This window comes from Homalodisca vitripennis, chromosome 5 (assembly GCF_021130785.1).
Source record: "Homalodisca vitripennis isolate AUS2020 chromosome 5, UT_GWSS_2.1, whole genome shotgun sequence".
In the NCBI taxonomy this organism is placed as follows: domain Eukaryota; kingdom Metazoa; phylum Arthropoda; class Insecta; order Hemiptera; family Cicadellidae; genus Homalodisca; species Homalodisca vitripennis.
Window position 1 is genome coordinate 127,522,268 of NC_060211.1, and position 26,803 is coordinate 127,549,070.

At 34.2% G+C, this 26,803-nt stretch overlaps 1 protein-coding gene across 2 annotated transcripts in view; it reads left to right on the forward strand.

Moving 5' to 3' along the window:
- LOC124362857 (espin) overlaps positions 1 to 26,803 on the forward strand; it is a 144,957-nt gene that overhangs the window by 51,270 nt on the left and 66,884 nt on the right. For both annotated transcript variants that reach the window (XM_046817717.1, XM_046817716.1), the window contains exon 2: positions 3,111 to 3,263. In XM_046817717.1, coding sequence (XP_046673673.1) covers positions 3,139 to 3,263 — 125 coding nt within the window. In that variant the 5' untranslated portion in view covers positions 3,111 to 3,138. The remainder of the gene's footprint in view (positions 1 to 3,110; positions 3,264 to 26,803) is intronic.

Here is a 26,803-nt window from a genome sequence, read left to right on the forward strand (position 1 = left end):
CAAGCTGGACTTTCGCTAGATAAGTGCTATCAATTTGTCAGTGACCGTCTAGTGACTGGGATCCATTCTCGCCTTGTGTCTTCACAATGTTCTATTGTGTAACTGCAGTTCACGGCTCTCCGGTGGCCATAGACTCCAGTGAACTCCAGTAGCCCTCCAGCCGCGGCCGTGTCTAACCCCGCTTTCATTTCCTGCACTCCGCTGCTCTTGTGGAGCTTCTTCCTCAATTTGGCCCCTTCTGACTGTAGGTACTTCACGTTATCGGCAGGTCATCAGGGTCGGCGTAGTGCTTTTCCTAATTGCCTTCATGATGAAGCCTGCAGTAATAACTCATGAATCGTAGGTTGCCAATGTTTCTTGCGTTAAGATCTAAAAGATCGTTCAATCTTAAGAGAGTCTCTGTCAACGTTTAAACCAAATTAGCTAAGTGTATTAAAACACCAACACTTTGCCATATAAGTTTCTCGATCGTGGGTCGTTAGCAACGGCGAATGTTCAAATTTGTTGCCAGATTTAGTAATTTATTGTTGGACGCTGTGCTCTGGCATGTCGTGACACAGAGCCGGGATGACACGGGAGATGAAGCAGGCCACGAACAATGTAAGGAGGGCACGGATCTGACAGCGTGGGTTGTTTGGTCTGGTGACTCAGTGGCTGACTTGTCGGAATTAAGAGCTGAATGGAGTAAGACGAGAGTAGTCAGACCACCTCTGCCTGTTGCCATCACGACTGTCACTACTGTGTTGAATTTTAAATTTGCATCTCATCTATCACCCCAGGCACCCGGGTTTGAATCCCTGGTCCGGTCTGACATTTTTGCACGCTTTGAATAATCCACCCAGAAAGCATGTCAGTTGGAATCCAATAAAAATAAAACTTTTTGGCTTTTTAAACGATTACATATAAAAACGTATATAATTTAAAACAAGAGCCGCGTGCATCACTTAGGTAATAATCAATATTTACTGAGAACCTCTTCAAGAATACGAAATTAACACGAGATAACATCTATAAGAGTAACGTAAACAAAACATTTATTAAACAGAATTGTTTTAGATAAATAAAATAAAATGTTCTACCTATTGTAGTTGACACCATGATGCGACTTCCGAACATTTCTGTCGTATCATGGTTTGTTTTATGATCCCTGGATATAAAACCAAGTCTCACTTTTAAACATATCGAAAACAAACATCAACAAGGTTGCAAGTTTGAAACTTCGAATTCATTTATTAGTAAACCAAATAGAACAAAGTTTTGGGAGTCGTCGTTTTCAAAAATTTGTGTACGGTTTGTTGTGGGAGACTTTGCTGTTACAAATTAAAGGTTTTCAATTATACTATTTTAATGCCAGGTGTATTTAGGTATGTACCATTCGTGGATGACGGTGGTAAAATGACTAGAGATCCAAATCAGAATAATGGCATTTGTTAAGTTGAAAGGTAAAGAATACGTGTTCTTTACCGGTTATTTTTTTTGGATAATACGAACTAGTAAAGGATGGAAAAGATTTAAACCTCAAGGGAAGGTGAAGGAGGCAGAAATATAAAACAAACAAAAAAACACGTCACAGCTTATATTGTGTATCACGGGAACTCTATTTGGATAAATTAAACCATTTTCATAAACTTGTCAACAACACCTATCATTAATAGGTGTTAAAGGTAGAAGCAGGAGAAAAGAATGGAATTGAAATTGTCGTAATTAAGGTTAATAAGTCTCTTTAACAACAATACTACTAACATCTCTAATACTTATTTGATTTTTATTGTAGTAGTATTTGATTCTTATTTAACTAATCATAAAGTTCCATAGATAAGAAAATCTGTTTTTCCTGATGGCTTCCGGTTAGGTTGCGTTTAATAGGTTGACTGAGACAAAGATAAATGATTGAGGACCCTTCTCTATCGAAACACCAGATGGGAGACTATCCACCAAAGTGAAAGTATTTTCATTAATTTCGTTCAATGAAAGTAAATAACGATGAAAGATAGCAGTTGCCGCTGTAGCCCTGGGCAGCGACCACTTTCGCACAGACCGCATGTCTGACCAAGAGTAGAGAAAAGTATACACAATAAATGTATTGTAAATACACAGTCAGTCAGTGTATTATATTCATACTGTCAGTCAGACTAAATCTAATAGTACATAAGATCATTTAGTTTAATTTTTGGAAGTTCTATAATTTCCTACCATGAAATTACGATTTATGAAGTGGAGGGGGAGCAAAAGGTTCCATTGGAAGGTGTGGACAAAATATTTTTTGTATGCCCTACATTAAGGAGATCCACCATATGTGGTTTGTAAGAAGCTCAGCCTGGTGTAACAATTTCTTGGATTTCCCATACAAACAATGTCTTGCATTCCAATAGTTCATGCCTGAAGCTCAATGTCTATGTGTGTACTCCGGATATTACAATACAATTAAATGAACGTTTTTCTATCTAATTCACCTATTATTCTTATTTTTCCCAACTAACTGTCTCAAGATGGTCTACACTGTCTAGCTTTAACGTTGCTTAAATTTAATAACATGTATTATTTAACACAAAGGAACGTTTAATTGAAATAAATTACCAACTTCGTTTAAACCAAACAATTATGTTCAGGTACGAAAAGGAAATGAGCGGAAACGCCAACTTATATCTTAAATGAGAAGTGAGCGCTTAGCACCAATTGGAGCGCTTCGAATTAATATTGGATTTACTGGACTTCAATACCTTGCAGTGTGCTAAATAGTAATATCGGATTGGTAATCAGGATCAGCTTGGAAAAATGTTAATGTAGACGTCATTATATTCTGATAACATACGGTAAGCAATTGAAAGGATTGTTGGTAAGAGTAAATAAAGAGTGTAAATTAGGGTTTAAAAGTATTTATTTGGAAATAAAATTAGATATAACGTATTTTTTATTGTAATACCTGATTTTAAATAATACGTAATACGCATGAGTTAATGTGCTCCGGTGGATGAAAGACGCCGACATGCCGGCCCTAGAGAGGACGTGTAATTGCGCCCTGGTCTTGCACTATGGTGTAACATCTTGCTCTGCAATGGTCACATTATCTTCATGTTTGATAAACTGATATATTTCCGTGTGTTCTCCAGGTACGGACGAGTGAACGTGCTCCGGTGGATGAAAGACGCCGACATGCCGGCCCTAGAGAGGACGTGTAACGGAGCCTTGGCCTTGCACTACGCGGCGGCGAGGGGATGTCTGGATTGTGTACGTCTGCTGGTAGACGCCTCATCCGACCTCAGGTCAGTGTAATTCGGTAGAAGTTTATTAGTCGATAGAAGTGGTAAGGAAACAGTTAATGAAAAGTGCTATTTAGTGTTCAACTTACAGTCCAGATCGCCCACCCGTACACATTAGCGCAACGCTCCAGCCTTTCGGTTCTAATGATTCCCATACATTATGTACTTTTATATTCAAATTTTATTTTTTTTCTGCATTTTATAAATAAACTTTTGCCCAAAACTCTGTAAATGATAAGCGTAACCTCAAAGAACACATAATAAACAGAAATCTTATCATAATCTCTGTAATTACTTTTGATAATGTCGCGATTGAGAGAAACATTCAAATATCTCCTGACTGTACCATTACAAGATAAAATTAGCACAAAACACAAACACAAATAACTTTTCTTTCACCGTGGCGTGACTGGGTTAGTGCTTGTTATTCCTCCCCATGATGCATGAAACATGAATGGGATTTCGTTAGGTGGCGACCTAAACTTATCTATTCTAACAATCCTGACATTCGGATTCAGCGCATATGCCCTTATAGGATTAAGTGCAAAAAGAGCAATCCTTAGATTCTTGTCCTAAGTTACCTGTTGCAAAAGAACTCTTAATCTAAGTGTAATAGTAGAACTCTCATTCTTCTGCATTGTGGTTCTTCACACAGAGGCTGCTAAGGTTTTTTGTGTGGGAAGATTTAAGTTCAGTTTATTATATTATTCTTATATTTGCACCTGTACAAAAAAAATCTAAATTAGTAACGTAACATATGAAATATAACCCAAAATTTAGATTTTTTAAATATAAATAATTGATTAATTTATTATTCTAAAATTTTATCAAAAGATTGATTAAGAGATTCATTGATTTTTAGACACCTGAAGGTTACAAGGGTATTTGTTAAATATCTTTTGCCTTTTTACGTATACAACGCCAAGTTAATTTATTTTTGACCGTTCTTTTGTCGTGAATCTACATTACATTATCTACAATTAAGTAAAAATATTCCTATTGTTGCATTAAGCATATATTTGTCCTAAATACAACAGTACTTTCGTTTGTTTGAGATACTGATCAAGGTAGGGTTTTATTGACACCAGCTTTCCGTCTACACACCAGTAAAGATCTCGGATCTCCTTTGACTTTTCTGATTTTACGGCTGATACAAGGTCTACCTGTAAGGAATGGAGAGAGCCTCAGGTAACGACGATACTAACATGTGATAAACACTTCGTGTCACACATCATGTGCTGGCTCTCGGCAGGCCACACTTTCTCTGTCTGGCTGGTTGGTCTTGACCGCCCTCAGCAACCAGTCACACGTGTCTACTGACACTGACCTTACAAGTTCATTGTTTATGGTTGCTATACCAAACGGATGTTTATAACAAAAAATCAGTGGTATAATTATTTAATTCCTGTACAGAAAAAAATTTAGGAATCTTCTTCGTTGGCCTGTAAGGGTGAGGAAATGCCGAGTTCAAAACAGATGATGAGTATTCAACACATGATGTAGCTAAGGCGGGAAAGGTTGATTCAATGTGAATGTTGGTTTAGCTCCAGTTCACTTTCCTCTTAGAGCAGCGTCTGACTCTAGATTCTAGGAGTCAAGTCTGTTACAGCGTCACACTCCAGATTCTGCATTAAGAGGAAAGTGAACTGGAGCTAAACTCAACATTCACATTGAATCAACTATATTTCAATTTTAGACAACTATACATTTCGTAAATCACGTCAGCTCTGCTTAACGACTTGAATTCTAAAGTAAAATATTATTGTCCCACCTAATCAATAAGTTAACTTGAATATTCACGTCTAAATTCGTAATTAATTGCCATATAGGATATCATATTAAGTTTTTGGATATCTATTATCTATCGAAGTATGTATATGTTACACTCAAACACCGAATTCGGACAATGTCCGAAATTTTTACTCACTCCGCGATGTGGACAACGTGAATTACCCACGTCCGCGTATTGAGCATTTTTTTTCGGACATTGGCCGAAGCGAAATACCCAGAACGCGTTGTGGGTAAGCGAAAGTACTCAAGAGACGAAAATAAACACGTTCATCGGAGATTGAGCAAAAACCATAATACCCATAACCCGACGTGGGTAATCTAATTTGCCCACGTCGGGTTGTGGGTATTTGTAATTTGCGCAAACGCCGAAAAAGCCTCCAAACACAACCATACCATACCCTACACTAATTCCATTATAACAAGTAAAATAAAATCAAATTTTTCCTTGAAATTCCATTTATTTCAATCAAAAACAAAAACTAAAACAGTAAAATACAAGTATCTTATTATTGAAAATAGAAAAAAAAGTTATTTTTCACACACACATTACCACTTTCAATGTTTATTAAAGTTCTTTTCAGAAAGTATTCACTTTACTTGTTAGCACAAGAAGTGCTACCGTGACATTTAGAATTGCATTTTAAATTTGATTTTACACATTTGCAAGATCTGCCCGAACACTTCTTCTTGCATCCACATCTGATGAAACCTTGTTTGGAACCCGGATGACTTCATTGCTTCTTTACGGACATTGAGCTGTTCATCAGGTACATCGATGTTATTAATAAATTTATTAGGAGCTACCTGGAACTGGTTTTCTGGAAAACTGTTTGTCAAGAACTCCATGCTTTGTACCAAGGGTATAGGAATCATCGTTCTTATTTATTACAACAGCCATTACATTTCTTGGAGCTAGTCGGCCCCGGTCGACATCAGGAATGTTTACCAAAACGTTATCGCCGACTGAGACTGGAGTTAATTTTCTTTCAGTACGCTTTAACATTTTGGCTGCCTGACTTTTCAATGCAGTTACACAGTTTTCTCGTATTGTGTCTATGGCAGATTTTCTTGAGCAAAGAGTGCACAAAGGTAAGCCTAGGTCTTCGTTATTTAAAACTTCATAATGTATGTGCTGACCACATTCAAAAACAGCTGTTTGCTTTGTCACAATCTATTGCTTTGTCACAATCTATTTGCTTTGTCACAATCTATATTACAGAGTGTTAAGTTATCGCTGGACATAGTTTTTCTTTTTCTACGTGTTCATTGTTTTTCTACAGTCCTTGTCAAAAACTCCGAAGCATCTTCATCCACAGCATTTATTTTCTTCGTTGTCTTCTTCATTAAAACTTTTTTCAAGCTTAGAGAACTCTCCTTCTAGTTCTTCCTCAGTAGTTATTTTTTTTTACGACGTCGGCTGTCAAAGGGGAATCTAATAATCCAGTTTTTTTCTGTGTGTGAACCAAACATTGCCTCATAAGGGGTTCTCTTGATCCCACTGTGGTAACTGTTGTTCTTAGTATTCTGAATGATCCTGAGACCATTTGCCCATCCTGAGGTGTTGTTATCAGCATCCAAGCCACAAGACTATCTCGAAACGTCTTGATTGGCCCGTTCGACAGACCCTTGACTCTGCGAGTGTCTTGGTTTTCCATGTACTAGTTTTATGGCACTCCATTTACTGGCTAGGTTCTCGATAACCTGAAAACCGTACCATTACCATTACAAAAAATACTAAATTCTAGGGTGGAATCTTTTCACTACAGTAATTTGTTTTTTTTACCACTTACCCGGTTACAAAATTCCCGTCCATTTATCACTGTGAAGTATGTATGGAGCCCCAAATAAGCAAAAATATATCCAAAAGGATGTCGGATACTTCATCAGCAGTTTTAGTTTTCAAGGGACGTAGAACAACAAACTTAGTGAGATGATCTTGATAATTAAGGATAAACTTGTATCGCCGTCAGGCTCTGATTGCATATCAATTAGATCCACCTAAAATACAATAAAAATACATAAATCGACTCAACATAAAATGTTATGTCAAACTATACCATATACCTCATTATAACAACTGCCAGTGCGTAATACGCTTAGGTATTTGTCAGCAAAGGAGAAACTGTCTTATTTAGAGAAATGCTATGATATCTTACCTGGCAGCGTGAATTTAATGCTGTCATAATGATGGGTTTTAAAACAACCAGCCCTTTACTTTTTGACTTTTTCTTAAGTGCGCAAGGTTCGCAAAGATCCAAATATATTTTAATTACCTCCCTGGTAATGTTACAAAATTTCTTTTTTAACTCGGCTTCCATAGCTTTTTTCTTTTTTATGACCAACTCGTAAGTGAGCTGAATGAATTGTGTCATACATTTGATCAATGCGACAGAAATATTTTATATCTGTCATTTCTTCAGTTGTTTTTTCAATCAACATTTCTTTATCGCCAATGTTTATGACATCAAACCGATTGATTCGGCGATAATCTTTAGACATCAAGGACTGACCATTTTTCCTCTTTCTGTTTTGCCTCCTTTACTTCGCTGATAATTTCTTTCATAGCGTGGCTCCTCGATAATAAATTTCGACTTGTGAGACCATTCTTCTTGGACATCAGATCTTCCAATTTACTGTGAAATGATTCCTTCATTTCAAACAAAATCACAAAACACAACAGCACTTTAAAATAAGTCAACACACACGCCACTTACGCACAGAACAAAGAAAAAACTGCTTGTGTTATAACGACAGTGCACTAATGTCAATGAAAATAGACAGTAGGCCTATTTGTTGCTAACAGTGACGATAGTGGGGGGGGGGGGGGGGGGGCGCATGTCTCGACCTGCACGTCTGGACTGTGGGAAAAAACGGATTTCGGCGTTTGCGCAAATTACAAATACCCACAACCCGACGTGGGCAAATTAGATTACCCACGTCGGGTTATGGGTATTATGGTTTTTGCTCAATCTCCGATGAACGTGTTTATTTCGTCTCTTGAGTACTTTCGCTTACCCACAACGCGTTCTGGGTATTTCGCTTCGGCCAATGTCCGAAAAAAATGCTCAATCCGCGACGTGGGTAAATTCACGTTGTCCACATCGCGGAGTGAGTAAAAATTTCGGACATTGTCCGAATTCGGTGTTTGAGTGTAACATATATATTAAGCAGTTGTAGGCTGTACAATCCCTCCTTGTTTTGCTTATAAATAAACAGTGAAAAAAACTGAATACTAATTTCGTGCAGTTTACGTATATTATTTTTACATCTATATTTTTGGAATTTTAAATGGGTACGATATAATGAAGATCGAAAACAATAGAAATATACTACTCAGTCACTAATTAAAATTGCTAATTAAACAAATAATTTCGGAATGGTTCTTTTTATTTCGTCTTACACATTAAGAGAAGATTATTTAATATTTGTATTGATTGACTTGATTTAATTATTTCCATTAAATTGGATTTATTCTTTCTAATTCATATTATTATTTTACCTGTAAGCTTAAAAGTTTTACAATAGTTTACTTGAAAATTATAACAAATCAGGATTATTTAATATTGTGCACATAGATGTAACATTTTAAAATTAAATTCCGCTATTAAATGAGATCAATATTAATACTAAGAAAATTAAAAAAAAAAATTATTCAATTAAGGAACTGAAAAAATTAAAATGGGGTTTGTTACATTCCCACCAAACCACCTTAATACGAGTTTAATGTAAAGAACATTTTATCTTCTATGTTATTAAAAGAATTTTTGATTAATTTTAAATATTTAGAACAACTATTTTATGCATATCTTATATTAATCTAAAGCTTTTACATTCAAGATGTATCTTTTGTGGATTTTAAATATATCTGACCGTAGAGCTCTGCCCCACACGAGGGAGAAATTTTACTTCAATTAAAAAAGCTGATTCATAAAATAAAATAATTAATAAAAACAGCTGTTGCAATCATTCTCAATCTACTAATTAAGTTAAAATCAGTTGATTTCGTAATGATTGCATTCACTCGTTTTGCTATAAACACATTTTAATGATACTGATCTACCTTTAAGGTAAAATGTTCAAATATTTATGCAATTTAACCTTTTTAGTCTGACGGGAGCTCCTTAATATTATTAAGTAGCTGAAAAAATAGTGCACTAATTCTTAACTGACATTACGGTATTACAATTTCTTAACTTTCAATACTTTGTCTTATTTTAAAATATTATAATTACCATAATATTTAAATTTTCTTAATACCTAACCTGTAAATATTATTTTAATTACTTTATTTAAATCAAAATGAGAAAATACAAGTAATATACATCTCTTTACGTTCTTTTATAGGTCAATAGTATTATACATGTAATTATTTTTACCATCGTCTAATTTATATTATTTAGAGAGAGAAATATTAACAATCCTGTTTATGATTAACAATTCTTTAAACAATAGTGTTAATGTAAACGTGCTAGAATTGTATTGTTTATTTATGTGTTAAATATACTAGTAAGACTGCTTTGAAGGTGCTATAGTTTAATTTCTTTATTGACATATTTTGAATGATTGGAATAACTCGATAACATTGTAACATTATTTCGGCGAAAGACACTCCTATAAAATAAATGTTTGAGATTACGATATGGATACAAAAGATTCATGATAGGAAAATGGTAACAATGTTGTAAACAATAACCAACTTTGGTAATTTTTATAATCAGTAATAAACAGTTATTAACTTAAACTGAGATTTTATCAAACAAGGATTTCTTGTTGGTTATATGTACTTACACTGAACATTACAAATAAATATTCAAAATAATCAATTTTCTAAGAAGATAAGAGATTCGAAATCAAGAAAAGACTGCATGTGAAATGCAGTTCGTGATTGTTCGAAATGGAAAGTTCTTGATGAAATCTGCGATTGAGTGCCTTCCACACTGAGGTCAGCTGCCCGCCGACGTGCCTGTGCAGTGATTGCCGCTCGCATTATTGAAGGCGAATCGTGAAAGTCAGTCACAATCATTATTACACAAAATCGATCTTCCTAGCCCAGACCTGTATTTGATCGAACTATATCAGACGGTACATTGCCAAGAATATAAATAGTATTTTATTTCTTGTGATCGTAATTATGTTTCATGTTTTACTATTCGTTTACTACCATATCAAGTGTTACTACTTTACTAATTAGATTATAAGTAATTAGTAAATGGGTGGGCTGCATCTCGTGCAGGAGTGGCTGCAACAATACGCTGGAATTACACATATTAATTCATTAAACTAATTACGCTCACACACACTTAGTATTATATAACTATAAACGCACACATACACACGCAGTTGCACAAATATTTCATTCCATTTTCTAAAATATATACATATAACCATAATTTACAAATATACATAAAATAACGCTATGTATTTTTAGGTTAAAAGCACAATATTATTCTAATGCATTTTATTAATTTTTTTTTTAATTATTATTATTATTATGTTATAGAACTTCCTTCGCATCACTCATCGTCAAGTTTTTGTTAATTTGATGCAAGCTTAAAAGATTTCTATAAATTTAAATATTATCTTTACTTATTTATCATTCAAACCACACTACATTAATTTCATTAATATATTTTAAGTTTGACAACTGAGCTCGTCTTCACACACAGTTGACATAATCTTCGTACGGACCAAGTCATATAATGTAAATTGTATTTGATGTTTTTTTTATTAGGTAAAAATATTGATTTTATTTCTTTTCAGTGTGTATAATAGACATTTTTTTACTTCGAAATTCTGAAGAAAAACTATCAATGAAGGTAGGCTGAATCGATTAACATTAAAGCATTGTTAGCAAATAATTATTCCGCATCTTTTCTGATAATGATAGCATTCGTCTACTTACGTATGAGCAGTACTGTAATTATATCGTAAACAGCTATAGTATTGAGACGTACTCGAGCTAACATTTTCATTATTATGCTCTTGAGTGATGAGTTTCCCGTCCCTGGGGATTTTGGGAACTCGCACACTAAACTGAAATTCCAATAAAATGTTCAAGGTTCCTTATTATACTAGTTTTTGTTCAAAATAATCTAATAGATATTAGTTCTTACTGTATTCGATATAGTTTAAGAGAAGAGTTTTGTTAATTAAATATTGGCTTTTATTAGCCTACACATGTACGACAAAGAAACCTATTAAGTTATTTTGTTAAATCAAACTAGATGAGTTAAGAAATACAACAAAGATGAGTTAACACCAATAGAACATTATCTTCCATATAAAGTAATTACATACTGAAATATTAAGTAATAAACCGAAACAACGTAATATCGTAGGACCCAACAGTACGTAACGAACGCCTTTACAGTACTGACAGTGACCCCCCACCCTAGGTTAGTGACTGTCCCGGACTAGTTAGGCCGAGACTAGATTAGATTCCCGTGTTTATGGAAGATGATTCACAAAGATATGCAGAAAATGTGGCATTTCATTCTACATGTAAAATTGGTGAAAAATGTTTCTTATAAACATGGGTCTAGAAATGCTTCATTAGCTAGATATGAATAGTGAAAAATTTCGACCGGATTTCAGCTCATCACGTAAAACTAGGTCTTCCCGAAATTCTGGTAACGTAGATTAAGGGACATGTTAAATCGTTTCATATGAGTTTTTACATGATAGATTTAATTAAGCAGGTCCCAGAACTGTAAATTAAGTAGTTTTGAGAAAGTAATTAATCTACTCAAAGTAAATTAAGTGTCAAATGCAAAAACTTTAAGTGATAAGACAATTTTTTCATTCTTGTGCAACAATAACTTTGTTATTTCAACAAGAAACAGATCGAAATTTTTAATATAACTTGAAGAACATTTTATTCTGAACACAACGGTGTAAAAAGCGAATAAATCTTTGATTATAGAATCTTTATTCATAACAGTACAACACGCCTTTTACATTGACTGAGACTAACTTTGTTAATTACGCATTAAACAAATTACATTTATAGTAGGAAAGTGTAAACTTCAATTCTTGAATGAAAAATTATTTGATACAGTAGATTCATTTTAGCAGTGCGAGCAGGTACTATTGACATACTGTACGGCTTGATGTAATGTGATTTAAAAACACATAATGATGTATTGCGTGACATTTTTATTTCACAATTTGGAAATAGAATAAGCAGCTGTTAAAAAATAATATGATTTGAATTGTAGAAGACAAATAATTTTATTTTGAGAGTAACAAATGAATTTCAGTCCATGTGCGTATTGTTCTGTTCGTAGTTATTGAGTTTCAGTCCTTTAAGTACAGCTTTGTCCATAGTAATTATTAAATTATTGGAATAGTAATGAGACACTTATTTACAAGTGAAGAATACGCCGATGCGGTGTTTATTTATGGTTTAGAACAATTTTAGTACTACATTTCTTACGTTAGGGTAAACAGGATCACTTCCTAGCGCAAAGTTCCAGTATGACCGCTCTTGCCAACATGATGTTATTATAGAGGAAAACATTATTACTGTTGTTGAACATAGTCCAGGTATTAGTACAAGCCGTATTTATAAACAGGGTTACGCAAATTAAAGTATGGAGAACATTCGATAATAACAAGCTCAATCCCTACCAAACACACAAAAAATACAGTATTTACATCCAGGAGACAGTGCCCATCGCTTGAAGTACTGCATTTGGTTAAACACTCATAGTCGACTCTTTAAGTATATTTTATTTACCGATGAGTCACTTGGTAAAAGTTCACTCGTGATGGTAATAATAATTTAGTTCACCTTGCAACATACCAGCTGTACTTCCAACGTAATGGCGCATCGCTACATTTTTCAAATACTGTTTCCACCTACTTTAGTCAATTTCCAAACAATTAGATCGGTCGTGGAGTTAAAGTTAATTCCCGTGAGGCTCTACATAGCCATATTAATTAAGCTTTTACGTAGTTAAAGGAAAGCCCTGTTAAACTATGGAAAGGAACAAGCAATCCTTAAATGAGCGGAAAATGCATTGAAGTCTGCGGAGACATTTTGGAACATTTACTGTAATTCGGTTGCATGGGTTTAGATTAATGTTTTCCGGTAAATTTTATTTTGTAATGTTTAAAAAAAATCATTTAAACAAACATCTATTCGCTTTCTGTGTACTTTATTTACACACACAACAGTGAGCAACTGAAAATCAAAATAAAGTTTTTTTACAAGTTTTATACAAAATTTTGATCTATTAGCAAAATAACAAAGTTGTTACCTAAAGATGTAAAACTATGTTTATTCACACAATTTTTGCCTTTGACACTTTTTTTAACGACGTAACTTACAGTTCTGGGATCTGTAGTTAAATTATCACGTCAAACACCACAAGGAACGGTTGAATTTGTCCCTTAATCTACTGTATCTGAATTTCAGGAAGATCTCGTTTTACATGATGAGCTGAAATCCGGGCAAAATCTTTCCCTATTAACTAGCTAACGATGCATTTCCGGATCCATGTTTATATAAGCTTTTTTAATTATTTTTACACGTAAAATAAATTCCCACAATTTCTGCATATCTTCGTTAGTCATCTTGTATAACCGCAGGAATCTAACCTATTCTCAGCCTAGGCATGTGACAAGTCCTGTAATTAACAAAATTCTATATAAATATCTAGTGTGTAAAGCAAGGAAGCTAGTGCTCATTCTGGCTCTATTACCTATAGGTTTGCAATCCTCTTACAGATGTATATGGATGTTTTTGTAAGTTCAAATTTATTGGTTATACGTTGAAATTAATTTTATGAAAACTTTGAAAAGCTGAATTACTAATCACTAAAAAAATACTCTGGTTAAAATCTTGGGCAACAATGACATTGTTATTTTATCAAGAAACAGATCAAAATATTTAATGAAAGTTGTAGAAAAATTTATTGTAAACAAACCTGTGTGAATAAAGTACACTGAAAGTGAATTGATGTTTGATTAAATGAACTTTTATTTTTCTAAAGAAGTTGCCTGACGGGTCCCGCCGACGTCCTTTACACATGGTTATCAATAGTATACAGTATAACCATTTTTGATGAACAGTTAGAATGCTACTTGTAAAACAATGCAGTTGGCTCTCTGTGAGCAGCGACAAACGACACGTCTGTTAATGTTGTAGATGGAGCTTATATTGGTTACTGATAACTTAATTACACTAAAATATAAAACCAATATTTAATACTTTTCTTTTTTGTGAGGCCTTTCGATAGCAAGGCTATTCTTCTTTTGTGATGTGTCTGAAGAAGATAGCCTTGCTATCGAAAGGCCTCACAAAAAATAAAGGTATTAAATATTGGTTTTATGTTTTAGTGTACCTAATTAAAAAAACGTCTGTTAATGACTAACCTCCTCACTGTACTGTTGGCTGTTGTGACTAAGCGACTGTACAGCTGATTGTTACGTGACAGTTACGACCCATAAATTAGATTTGCCCTTAATCCCTATTGAACCCAGAAAATTGACCAATAATCGGGTGAGTGATTGTGCATCAGCAATACCGCCCGTACTTGTCCCTTTCCCCAGGCGTGGTCCCTGCCACGGTTGCACAACCCCCAGCGTCAGCACCATTACTACCGCCAATTCTCTAGTCACAGTTCGGTCGTTCGTAACAGGATTAGCGGCTCTGTACAGCACAGCAATCAATCAATCCGCGATTACAGCTGCTGAAGTGCATTCCTTGCTGGTGTCCCACCCTCTCGTGGCCGATCGCTTCCAAGCAGGAAGTCGCTCAGGATAATAGACTGCAATCGGCAAGAAAATAGCTCTGCAAGAACAATCGGAAAGACAATCAGCATAGTATAACTGTATTTGCGTTCCGTTCTGGGGCAATGCGTTTACTGAAAAAAATCTCTGTGAGGCTCAAAGAGGATAATGAGATATATGGTTTGTAATCGCAATATTATGTCACCGATAGGAAGCATATTTTTTGTAGATAAAGTTCCTTAATTCTGCTTACTCTAATGAGTAGTGAAATTAATCAATACAATTATCCACTCTATATAGCGTATCAGATTATAACTTGGAGCCTTGGAAGGGATGTTTCTTAGTACAAAGGAATTACTTAATACTATAGTTTGTTTTCTTAAAGAAGATCCTGGCGGGTCCTGGCGACCTCCCTCACGCCCTAAAAAACACACTTCTAACGTCTACAAAATCAAAATATATACCTATGTTACATCGGAAATAATTTTTTACTGTTTATTATTCACCCATTTATTAGTGCGTTAGAGATATATTTTTTGTGTTTTTGCTGATTGTGATTTCTAAAAATATAAAGAAAACACAGTTTTCTACTTAAAATTTTACCTTTCTGGTAAATTTCCATTACCACTTCTTCATTCTTCCATTTTGACTCCTCATTATTAAAAAAATAATGACAGTAAAAATTTCTCTTACAGCATTTGTTTTACGACATACTAAACATAACGAGTTCTAAGTTAATAATTCAAGTCGTGATTAATTGTTTTGTAAATCCTTACGATATCGGTCACTAGTTACCATTTTGAGATTTTGAAAATACTGTATGATACTAATACGTACTGGATGTGAATACTTATTTGGATTCATTATCATTTGACTTGTATTTATTTATAAATAACACAATATTTATCACTGGCTGTCGCTACTTGTGGGTGAGCGAGCCAATAAGCGAGGTACAGTCATTGTGCCGAGACCGTGCTACGTTATGGCTTTATTATAGAAATGGAACACACCAACCTCTTCCATATGATAAAAACACAGATTAAATATTGACAAGTTTGTTTCAACACAAACAATAACAGCGAAATGTTCAAATTAGGCTTTTATGCTTCTAAATAATGGCATATTTAATTCAAGAAAAGGCATAAACTGGTTAATTCATTTCTCCGAAAACAAGGATTAATGTGAACCTAGATGTGTGAATTCACTTATGAATAATTGGAGGGAAATTAGAATTCCTCAAAGCGAAGTGGCCAAAAACCCTGCATAGCATCATGATCTTCGTTATCAATGTTTACATTTGCACTGTGCCTAATATTAACTGTCAGTCTTCCAACGAACTTCTGTCTCCTAGTCGAATTATTAGTTTCTCTATAGCCTCCACCACCAGCAATCCATCGCTTGTCCGAACGCTATCAATTATTTTTGTGGTCTGGTATATACCTTTTTAGCAACAATCAGGTGTATTGTTTTCCAAAGCTTCTTCCACTAATTTTGTAGTAAAAGTAATAGTGAAAAGCAAATTTGCTTGTTATTTTTTTGCGACATATCCTTTAATTTGAGCTCATATTAGATTTATCGCGTTCAAGCGGCAATGATACGGTGGCAGCCTAATCACAGTGGAAGCCTAAGAATGCACCTCTGGGGAACGACAAAAATTGCCTCCTGAAATTCCTGTACTCCCGGTCGAGGAAGCAGCCAGTATTTACCCGTTGTAATCACCAAAAACTATTTTTAAATATCTTCTATTTATGGGATGATGTAACATTAAATTAGTACGAATCCTAATCAGTATTATTAATCAGTACATAAGTATCATACAGTATATTCAAAATCTTAAAATGATAACTAATAACCGATTTCCTAAGTATCTACAACACATGCTGTATAAAACTTTTTTTGACTGTCATATTTTTTTAATAATGAAGAGTGAAGAAAGCTAAAAATCTAAAACTGAAAACTGTCTTTTCTCCATAATCAGTAGTTATTATTGTAGTTATTACAATCCACAAAAACACAAAAAAATATTTGCCTAACACTCTAGTACATGGGTGAATACTAACTAAACAGTAAAAAAACTGTTTCCGATGTAATATAGGTGATATTTTGTAGTAGACGTTTTTAGTGAATTGTTTAGCATGTGAGAGAGGTCGCCAGGACCCGTCAGGGATCTTTTTTAGAAAAAACAAACTATAGTTCACAATAGATTTAAAGTTTATAGCTTAATCCGTTCTCAAGATATCTTGCGATATGTTAGGTTTTAATAACGCTCAGCCAATTGCCTTGGAAAGACGTGCAACATCGTTGAATTCAATCTTGTATCGAAAGTTTCATGGAAAATTTAAATTCTATACATCAGTTGGTTTTCAAAATATCGTGCAGAAAGATATAAGTAAATTTTCCATCCCCCACCTCATGAGTCGTATACTTCCCTAACGTTCAAGAAACAAGTTATGTAATGAGTATCACACTGTTTAATGACACAGTTTAATACAGTTTATGGACATGTTATTTTAATTATACCATCAAGGGAACCTTGGGAAGATTAATGGAGTACAGGCAGTATTCAGTGATTTACTACTTGTTGGTGATTTAGAGCAGAATTGCATAAAATAGTTTAAACATTAGAAAATCAACAGAAAATATTAATATTCATACCATATTGGCAAATTAGATTCACACCTAATTTGTAATGTTTTTTTATATTAATCAAAACGTGAAATAATCAGTGGATTATAGCAGTGCATTTTAGACAAAAAAAACAGGTCGTTTCCCTATCCAATTTTGAGGAACTGAAAAACTTCAATGTCTAATCTAAATTAAAATTATTTTCGTGCTTACTTAAATGCATGTTTGTATCCCAAAACATTTCCGATCCTTATTGTATATTAAATATGACTATTCAAATAAGGATTTTTACAAGAAATATATAAAAACGTTTGGAACGTAATACTTAGTAATTTTAATGTTTGAGACTCATACTCTTAACTTGTTTTGGAGAGAAATTGAACCACTTTGTAGACAACACTATCACGGAGTTTTACTATGTTCAGTGGCTCGTTGGTTACCTTAAATGTTTGAGTTGCAAATCGAAAATGTCAAACAATATTGTTATACGACTAAACAAACGAATTAAATAATCATATTATGATTGGTTTTAGCTCAAAGGTGCGTCATCTTTGACAAATGGTGAACACGGAAATGAATTTAATCTGTTAGGTATATTACTGGGTATAAGATGGCGGAAGTCCGTGCCAGCTTGAAACATAATTATAGCTATGTTACACAGAATGTTTTACTATACTGCTTAAAATAAAAACATTTAATTTGTTTTTACAAAGTTTGATTTGAAATGACTGTAAAGAAAATATTTAAAACAGACAGTAGTTCAACTATTAATTAACTTGTACTACCAACTAGAACATAATGTTGTTTAGTTTGACGAGGTTTGTATTGTAAATTTGAACTTGTGTGGCGTCTTATAATACAAAATATGCTAGCCAACAGTTGATAGTATTTGAACCACCATTATAATGATCAGATGTATATTTGTTCACGATTTAATAACTTTTACACAAAAGCATTGTGATGTACTAATTTTTATTGAATAATGTATTTAAATCTAGGCAAAATTAGAGATGACATGAAGTTTAATTGTGTTTGCAGTGTATAGTATCAATTAAACCTTTTCTGGTTTTATTAATTACACGAAAATTTGACGTGTGAAACTCTGATGTATAATTTACAACATTTTATTTCATAATTTATAGTTTATTGGTACTAAATTGTAAAATTTGTTGGAGGTTTTTCATATTTTGTTCAGTTTTTCATGATCTCGCTCCATGTATTAAAAAAGGATAAAAGATTTAACATTAATCATCCGATTTTAAGTTATATTTACTTTATATGGTTAATTTACTGAGTTTGTCTCCAATTTAGATTTTCAAATTAATATTATTTTAATTTTTAAACATTAATGTTGCGAATAAAAAATAATTTGATCTGGAGTGTCCTATACTTTTTACCTACTCTTTGATCAATACATGGATTTCTCTCAAATCAGCATTTTGTACTAATTAAATTGATTTCCAATCGTACGAGTATTATACACTTTTATATCTTGTAATTTTACTTTTGCATTATTAATTTAATTATTTTTGCTATGGAATGATTTAATCACCTTTGGCATTCTATAATACTATCGTAGATATTCAAAAGTGATAACCACGAAAAGTTATTAATCAGCAAATTATCATTGATAAGCAATTACTAGTGGCTTCGTACGCAATATATTATTAGCATATATAATAATACTAGCAATTACCCGTGGCTTCGCAAGCAATTTCCTTACTAACAACTGGGACATCATAGGCATATCCTTTTTAAATGACATACTTTTATGATGAATGATAATCTGATCAATTTGGAATAATAGGACTTTACATTGAAATAGCTGTGTATTTTGACGCTCTGAAGGTGGAGAATGAAACAGTCTGTATAAGTACCATTGAAATAAATCCAAATTTCTCTGAAGAATTCCATGATATCAGATAGCATGCCTCCAATGATTTAAGTAACATTAAACAATTTTAGGCAATTGTGGAGAAATAATGGAGTGGAAGGCTGTATTCTTTTTAGTAAAAGCACTTATAATTTAATATAATTGAGTTCTATGATCATATAAAAACGGAAATAGGCATGTATCAATTAGCTATTATTTCACTGTTTACGGTTAAGAGCGGTTAAGAAAAATTACGACTGGCTATTATTCTAGTTTTCCTCGTTTAGACTATACGAGGTTCGAATGAATGATATTTCTGTCGCCACAGTTTGTCTTGTTGGCCTGATGTATATTTTGATATATTTAAGAAGCCTGCTTCTGTAAAAAATTGTATTTCCGGTGCTAGTACTAGTTATGTAGTAACTTCCGGATAATCTCCACACATACACACACACACACACACACACACGCTCGCGCGCGCGCGTGTACACGCACGTACAACTACACAAAAAGAAATTTTCGAACCGAGCCGATGCGCTAATAATATTTATGACTATTTTAATTTCTTTAAATATAATGCATGCCTACTTAGCGAGCCACGCAGGCCATTTTCTTTCCTTGTATCTTCAGTTTTAACTATTCAAGAAAATGGGTTTCTGTAAACCTGATACAGTGCACTCACTACACGCACTTAATTTATAATCTCTGTTCACTATAACTCTGTTTCCTTGGTTCAGTATAGTAATGTTTATATCAATTGGTATACCTCTAATCAGTATTTAATGTCTCTTAAGTGCAAAACGGACGCACTGCCCTTGAATGGTTTTCTGCCATACACTTTGTGTCCAGTGCGTTGCTTAATAATTTCATGTGCGATGGTCATAGACGCACTGCACTTGTTTGTTTTCCTTAAATCCATCCGTTTTTTAGTTCTTTCAGCTACCCTACATATGCTCCTCCCATCATTTCAAAAGAAAGTAATAAAATCAAAAGTAAAACAATTAAATTGAATGGTTTGAATTCGTCACTGCTGCCACCTTAAGTATTAAAAGTTAGATAACATTACTATCTCACTACACCAGATTGATTTGTTCATGAAAATTTAAAATTCTAGAATAAGTTTAATAAGTATAGTATTTGGGAATAAAAACATGTCTATGTTTTGTATGATATCTAAATAATATACATGCCACATTTCGTGTAATCTGTTTACAAGATTTTGTGCGAACTAAAAAACACAAACATACAAATATTCAAATTTCCAAACATTTATGTTTTAAACATTCACATTTACATAGTTAAAATATTTTAAGTTTGATTTATCACAAATATGTTGAACATGCTTCCCCTATCAATAAAATTCTAGAGTTCGCTTTTATTTATAAAAATTTAAATGTTTCACCGTAGAATTTTAAAGACCCGTACGGTAATAAATTAGCTGGGTAGAGGAGTAAGTACCAACCAGCGATCACATAAGACCAATAGATGGAGCACTCCTATTCCTACAACATTACTGGTGTTGAAGCCAGTGGCGGCCATCTTGAGAGCATCTAGAAACGCCAAACGCCGTCCAGAGAAGCTTAAAAATTGCAGTGCGCGCGCGCATAAATAAATCGCCACCTAGCCCACTTAGGATTAAGCCAAAATGTTCAAAATATCTCATAAAACACCGATTCTAATGGCGCAACTCAAATTACCAGTTTTGATCTCTATATAATTTTAACGAGCAAAAAACTTTAAAAGTTTTATACACATTTGAAATCGTAACATGAAAAAGTCGGTCTGTGAGGATTTTTTTTTGTTTTTAGGACAGGCAAGTTTTGTAAGCGGGAAAGTTTGAGATAAAGAGTTGAATTATTTTTTTCATTCGAAACTTTTTTTCTAAGACCAGTAGTTTTCCTGATATTATCGGCAGAATATAAGCGAAAACCCTGACCGTATCGCCCGACCTAAAAACAAATCGCCTGCACTCCAGGCCGCTCTCGGCTTTTAAATTAAAACTCAACATCTTGTTAAATTAAAATTCATTTGAATATAATTAATTATTTTTAATATGTTAAACATTTTTAAACCCCATTTATAAGGCATTCACTTATCATTTCATTTGAATAGAAACTGTCATTTAGTGCAATTAAATATTAACTAAACTTGAGGCAATACAAGGTACAATAAAGTAAACCACTAGACATGGACTTATTATGTTTATAAAGAATGTATTTAATATAATGGAAATGTTTTACAATATGAAAATTAGAAACATAAATATCCAAAGCTTACAATAAAACGTACCTTTCTACTGTCCTAAAAATGTTACAGTTTTTAATAAATGACTGCGTATTCTGCTTTTGTGTAATTGATGCACTGACATTTTTGCAGTGGTGATGTAGTTGCACTTTGAAGTATTGTTTACAAATAGCTTTTTTAACTAATATAAGGTGATTTACCCCAGGATCTTGTTCAAAACAGTGCCCTCCTGGGAACAGATTTACACCGATACACTTTCGTAACACTGAATTTATCATTCTGTCCTCTAATTTTTTACAGTTGTCACGTCGCCTTTATTAATACGCAACTTTACTTCTGTTTCACATAACAAACAAAGTTTCACAACACCTTCAGAAGGTTGTAAAAGTCCTCCTCGGTTTTTACAACTTATTAAACTGTTGCGGTATTGCGTTTCCTCATTAGCCTGTAACAGCTGTAGGCACCCGCTACAGGCTATTTTATTCTACGTAATACGTTCTTACTATAAAACCAGAATGGTACTCCACAATATGCGTCGTTACATTTGAAGTGTTTCCTACAATATCATAGAAATAGTCGAGATCTTCATCTTCCTTCTCATGTTCTAAAACCTGCCAGACAGCAGCGAACACAGTCTGAGCGCTTGCCACTAGGGTGAATCATCCCAAGGTCGCCGCCATTGTTGTAGCATCGCGCGCCAGAGTAGACTTCAACGGGCAACCCCACTGCTCCATCTATTGGTCTTATGTGATCGCTGGTACCAACACGACTTTTTACTGGATGCGGTCGCATTTTACGGGCGAGGCGCAAGCTGCGCTTAGAAATTAAATCAAGGACTGAAACCCCCCTTTGAGTAAGGTGCAAGGGGATAAGTAGCCAGCGAGGGGATCAAAGGGGTCCGGACCCCCCTCCCCAATTTTTAATTTTTTTCAATTACTATTTTAGTAAACGATTATTATTATTTAAATAATTCAGTATTACTGACATGTACTGCTGAAAGATCTTTTCCTGGCTACATTCTTGGTAGGGTGATGAATGATACATTTCATCCACTACAAGCACTGATAATACAACAAATGTAATTTTATAATAATACAATTAATCAAAATAAGAACTGTTTCCTTTTTTTGTAAATAGTTTATTACTGGCTTCCATAATTTACTTTACTTTACAAATTACGTGATAATTGGAATGTTACACTCAAATCTTCTTAAGCTATTAGTATTCCATACTATGTCACAAAACACGAGAGGAATTATTTTTATTTACATTGTTTTTTGTTCATACGGTAACTAATTTAATGTAAACAGCTGATTTCAATCAAGTATACTATCTACTAATAATAAACAACAGACTACTAGCGCAAGTGCAGCTGTTAAAAGTATTGGCTGTTTGGGAGAAATCAACATTTTTTCAAATATAGACTGGGAAAACGTCACCACTTATTTTGTGTTCAGAGTGATAAAAATATTCTCCGTTCTTTCAATAACTTGTATGGCGATCGGCTGTTTTCTGAACATTAAAATAGGTACTTTTAGCGCAATATAATGAAAATAACTATTTCACTAAATAAATGCATCAATATTGTGTAAAATTATAAACATGATTTATTTAAATATACTACTATACATTTTAATTCTTGCAAAGGTTTTTTTATTTAAGTAATATAATTTTGTTCTTGTTCGTCTATTTTGTTTTTAACTAAATATTTTTAAACACCTACATTCTGTGGGCGGTGGGTATAAGTGGTAGATGGAAAGTAAAATTGACATTTTCTGAATCAAGGTTTTTGGAATATTGTTATGTGTTTATGATCATTCGAATCTTTGTTCATTGGTTTTTGACGAGACAAAAGTACTCTAAAGTACGTAATTATTCTTCTCTACAGTAGTACGATTCTTCTCTCCCGTAGGAAATATGCAGTTTTCAACCCTCTCCAATCTCCTACAGTTTTTTACTATCGAAAATAGGTACTATTCGATTAGGATGAGTGGAGCACGTTTTCAACAATAATAATTCCAGATAGTAATTTTGAAAAATAAGAAAATCTCTAAATACTAAGTTATCTCTAATCTCTAAGTTATTGCGAATGTTAAGTTGAGCTCCATTTCATTTTCCACTTAGTGAAGTTTTTATTTTTTTATTATTTTATTTTTTATTTAGACTAAATCTTGGAGTATGGAGTCCGCGTCTGTCAGAAGAGATCTAAAAAAGTCGGCAACGAAGATATTCAAAACGAAGTCTTTAAATCGTGTCGACAGAGACAACTAGACTAGAAAAGAGGTATGTCTGGTTTACCCAGGAGTCACCCAGTGTAATCTAGATGAAGAGGTGTTCTCAATATCTCATCAGGTGCACAATTAAGTGCAGTACGATATTTTAAACTCGGTCCCAGGGCACGGCGGCGGAGCAACCAAGTTCCCTACACATAATTTAGCTACGGTAGGAAGAGTCAACTAGCTAGATAACTAGTGTGTAGTCTAGGTGTAGAAGGATTCGGGTTTGAACATCTTTTTTACCTCTTCTGACATACGTGGACTCCAAATTCTAGGAGTCAAGTTTGTGACAGTGTCAGACTTCAGACGCTTTACGAAGCGGAATGTGAAATGGAGCTAGTCTTAACATTCGCATTGAATTACCTTCTCACTACAGCTGGAACTTCGTTTGATAAATACATTTTGCTAATTAACAAACGCGACAGAAGTTTTAGGTTTACATATATAAATTGGTTTGCTATCTTTAAAATGTTGATATATCAACATATATTAACACGTATATCGTGTTAATATGAAAGTAATTACGTGGTTTGTTGTGTAATATGAAGATTTCAAAGATATGAAAGAATTTTTCGGAATTACCGTCATTTTCTCGATAGCATTAAGAAGAATTTTCTTTGGAACCCTCACATAGGAATCTCTCGAAATACCTCTTCACTTTCATGTGAAGTCACTGCGCACACTTCTCGATGATAGCCTATTACGTGTTGCCAGTTACACGACCCGTTGTAGGAGCACTATGGTCATAGCCAAGAGTACGGGAGTGCAGGAAGTGAAGTGACTTACATTCCCGCTAAGTGGAAAATGATACAGCGATGCTGTTATACTTACGTGTTAAATGATTCAGTCCGGGGAAGAAAGTGCGATCCGGGGAGAGAGGCTGGTGACAGGAGCGGGAGCGGGCAGTCTCGCTGGAACAGTTGACCCGTGTCCTGCGCTCAGCTGATCTCGCCACGGCCTACAGTGCGGCAGCGGCACTCGCGGTACAATAACAGTAACATCTCCAGGCCTGCAGTCCCAGACAGAGTGGTGTGCGGTGTCGTGCGTGCGTGTGTCATGTGCTGACGATGGCCCTCGTGAAGTCGCCTCCACCGCGGATGGAAACCATGGACAGACCCATTAGGAGGACTTACTCGGCACGCAAATGGAAAACTAACAGAAGACTGAGGTACCGAATTGTTTTGTTCATAGTTGTGAACGTGCTATTTTCAAAAGCACAAGATTCAATTTAGAAAACCTTAATAAATTACACACAGAAACTGATGTTGACAAACATGTTCACTGTTACCGGTTAGGTTCTTACTTTTAATACATTATCCAGTCTTTCAACTGTACTACATCACATCTACCAGTACCTTTAGCTATTATTATGAGTTGATTACAATAAGTGCTTGCCTACTCTAGTTTGTCACATTTGGCAGTAGCATTTCCTGAACTAGATGAGGGCGTGACGAGATAATCCAGAGTTCACAATGATCATAGACTCCTAAGGCCTATTTCATATTAGGATGGTTCCTTTGCGTACTGAACCTCTCTCACCAGTTCTGAACCAATGTTCTATCCATATTGTCTGTTGTTTGAATATTATTTCCGTGACATTGTAGTCAACGAGACGGAAACAAAAGAAACTAGTGCCACAATGTAACAATAATACACTATTTTATTTTGTCTAGAAAACCCAATAGCAGAATCGTTACGTTCTCTTCTGACGTAGTATTCGATTATGACCTCATAAATTTATAAGTGAATGGTATCAGATTCGAAGAAAGTCAGACTTTCTACCCAAGTCATGGTTGATCTGATTAGTGTTGCTGATCAGCGATCGGAACATTTCGTTGTTGGAAATTGAGATTGTGCTCGATAATCTGAAGGTTTACAAGAACAGCGTTTTAGAAAATAAATCAATACTCGGATATTTTTACTGAAGTAGATCTATTCCAGTAGTTACTATTCGAATAATAAATACCCAGTGATAAAAACGTTCGCAGTAATACGTTTATTTTTTTCAAATATGTTACTTGTACGTATGTATGACCTCTTATTTTTAATTTAGTAATGTTCAATCAGTAATAATGATTTTTCCTAATTTAAAAGGAGTAATAATTAATTTAATGAACTGGGTAAGATAATTTGATACTTTGATATTATCCAGAAGCCACTATTTTTGGAAGAGTTTTTCTTACTGAGCACCTGAAAACATACATTATTAGAATAACAGGCTTTAGTTGAGTTATTGTTAAAATTACATGTTATTTTGACGATCGATTTTTGTTTTCTGCCTCTCAAAAGGAAGTGGTGTCGGAGAGAAGTCTGTACATACCTACTATATGTTGTTAGGCTATATAAGTAAGTTTAGATTAGGTCATCATAAATATGTTACTAGTAGTACCAAAGTTAAAGACAATTATTACGTGATCTGAACTTGAATTCTGGTACCATCTGGAGGGATGTTTTTTCTTTTTACGCCAACCGAAGCCCGCACTGGTGGCCAGGGGCATTTCCGATCGGTATTTCCCGACCTTAGATTACGTGCCAGATCATCCAACGTTAGTAAACCGGCACCTTTTCTCGAAGTAGACCTCTCAGTCCTACGTATGTATTTATTTTCGTTGTCGTAACAACAAGGCAAACTCTACTATGGTACTCGGAAAATCTTAGACCGGAAGTTTATGCCAAAGATCTCGAAGTAAACACTTTCTGACCTTAGTAGGTTTCCAAGACCTGTGTATTTGTAATTTCTTGATCGGAGCAACAAGGCAAACTCAGCTGTAACGTTTGAAATATAATTCATTTGAACCAGAAATGCTCCAGCACGTGCAAAACATGATATGAGTCAAGTTAAACTCTAATGCTCTTGATACTAACATGAACACTTAAATACTATCTATGATGTGTCCAAGTGCTTTTACTAAGTAAACTTCGATTTTGAAAATTGCGTGCGAAGCCACGACTAACAAATAGCGATATGATAAATACCTAATACGATTGAAATTAAAGGT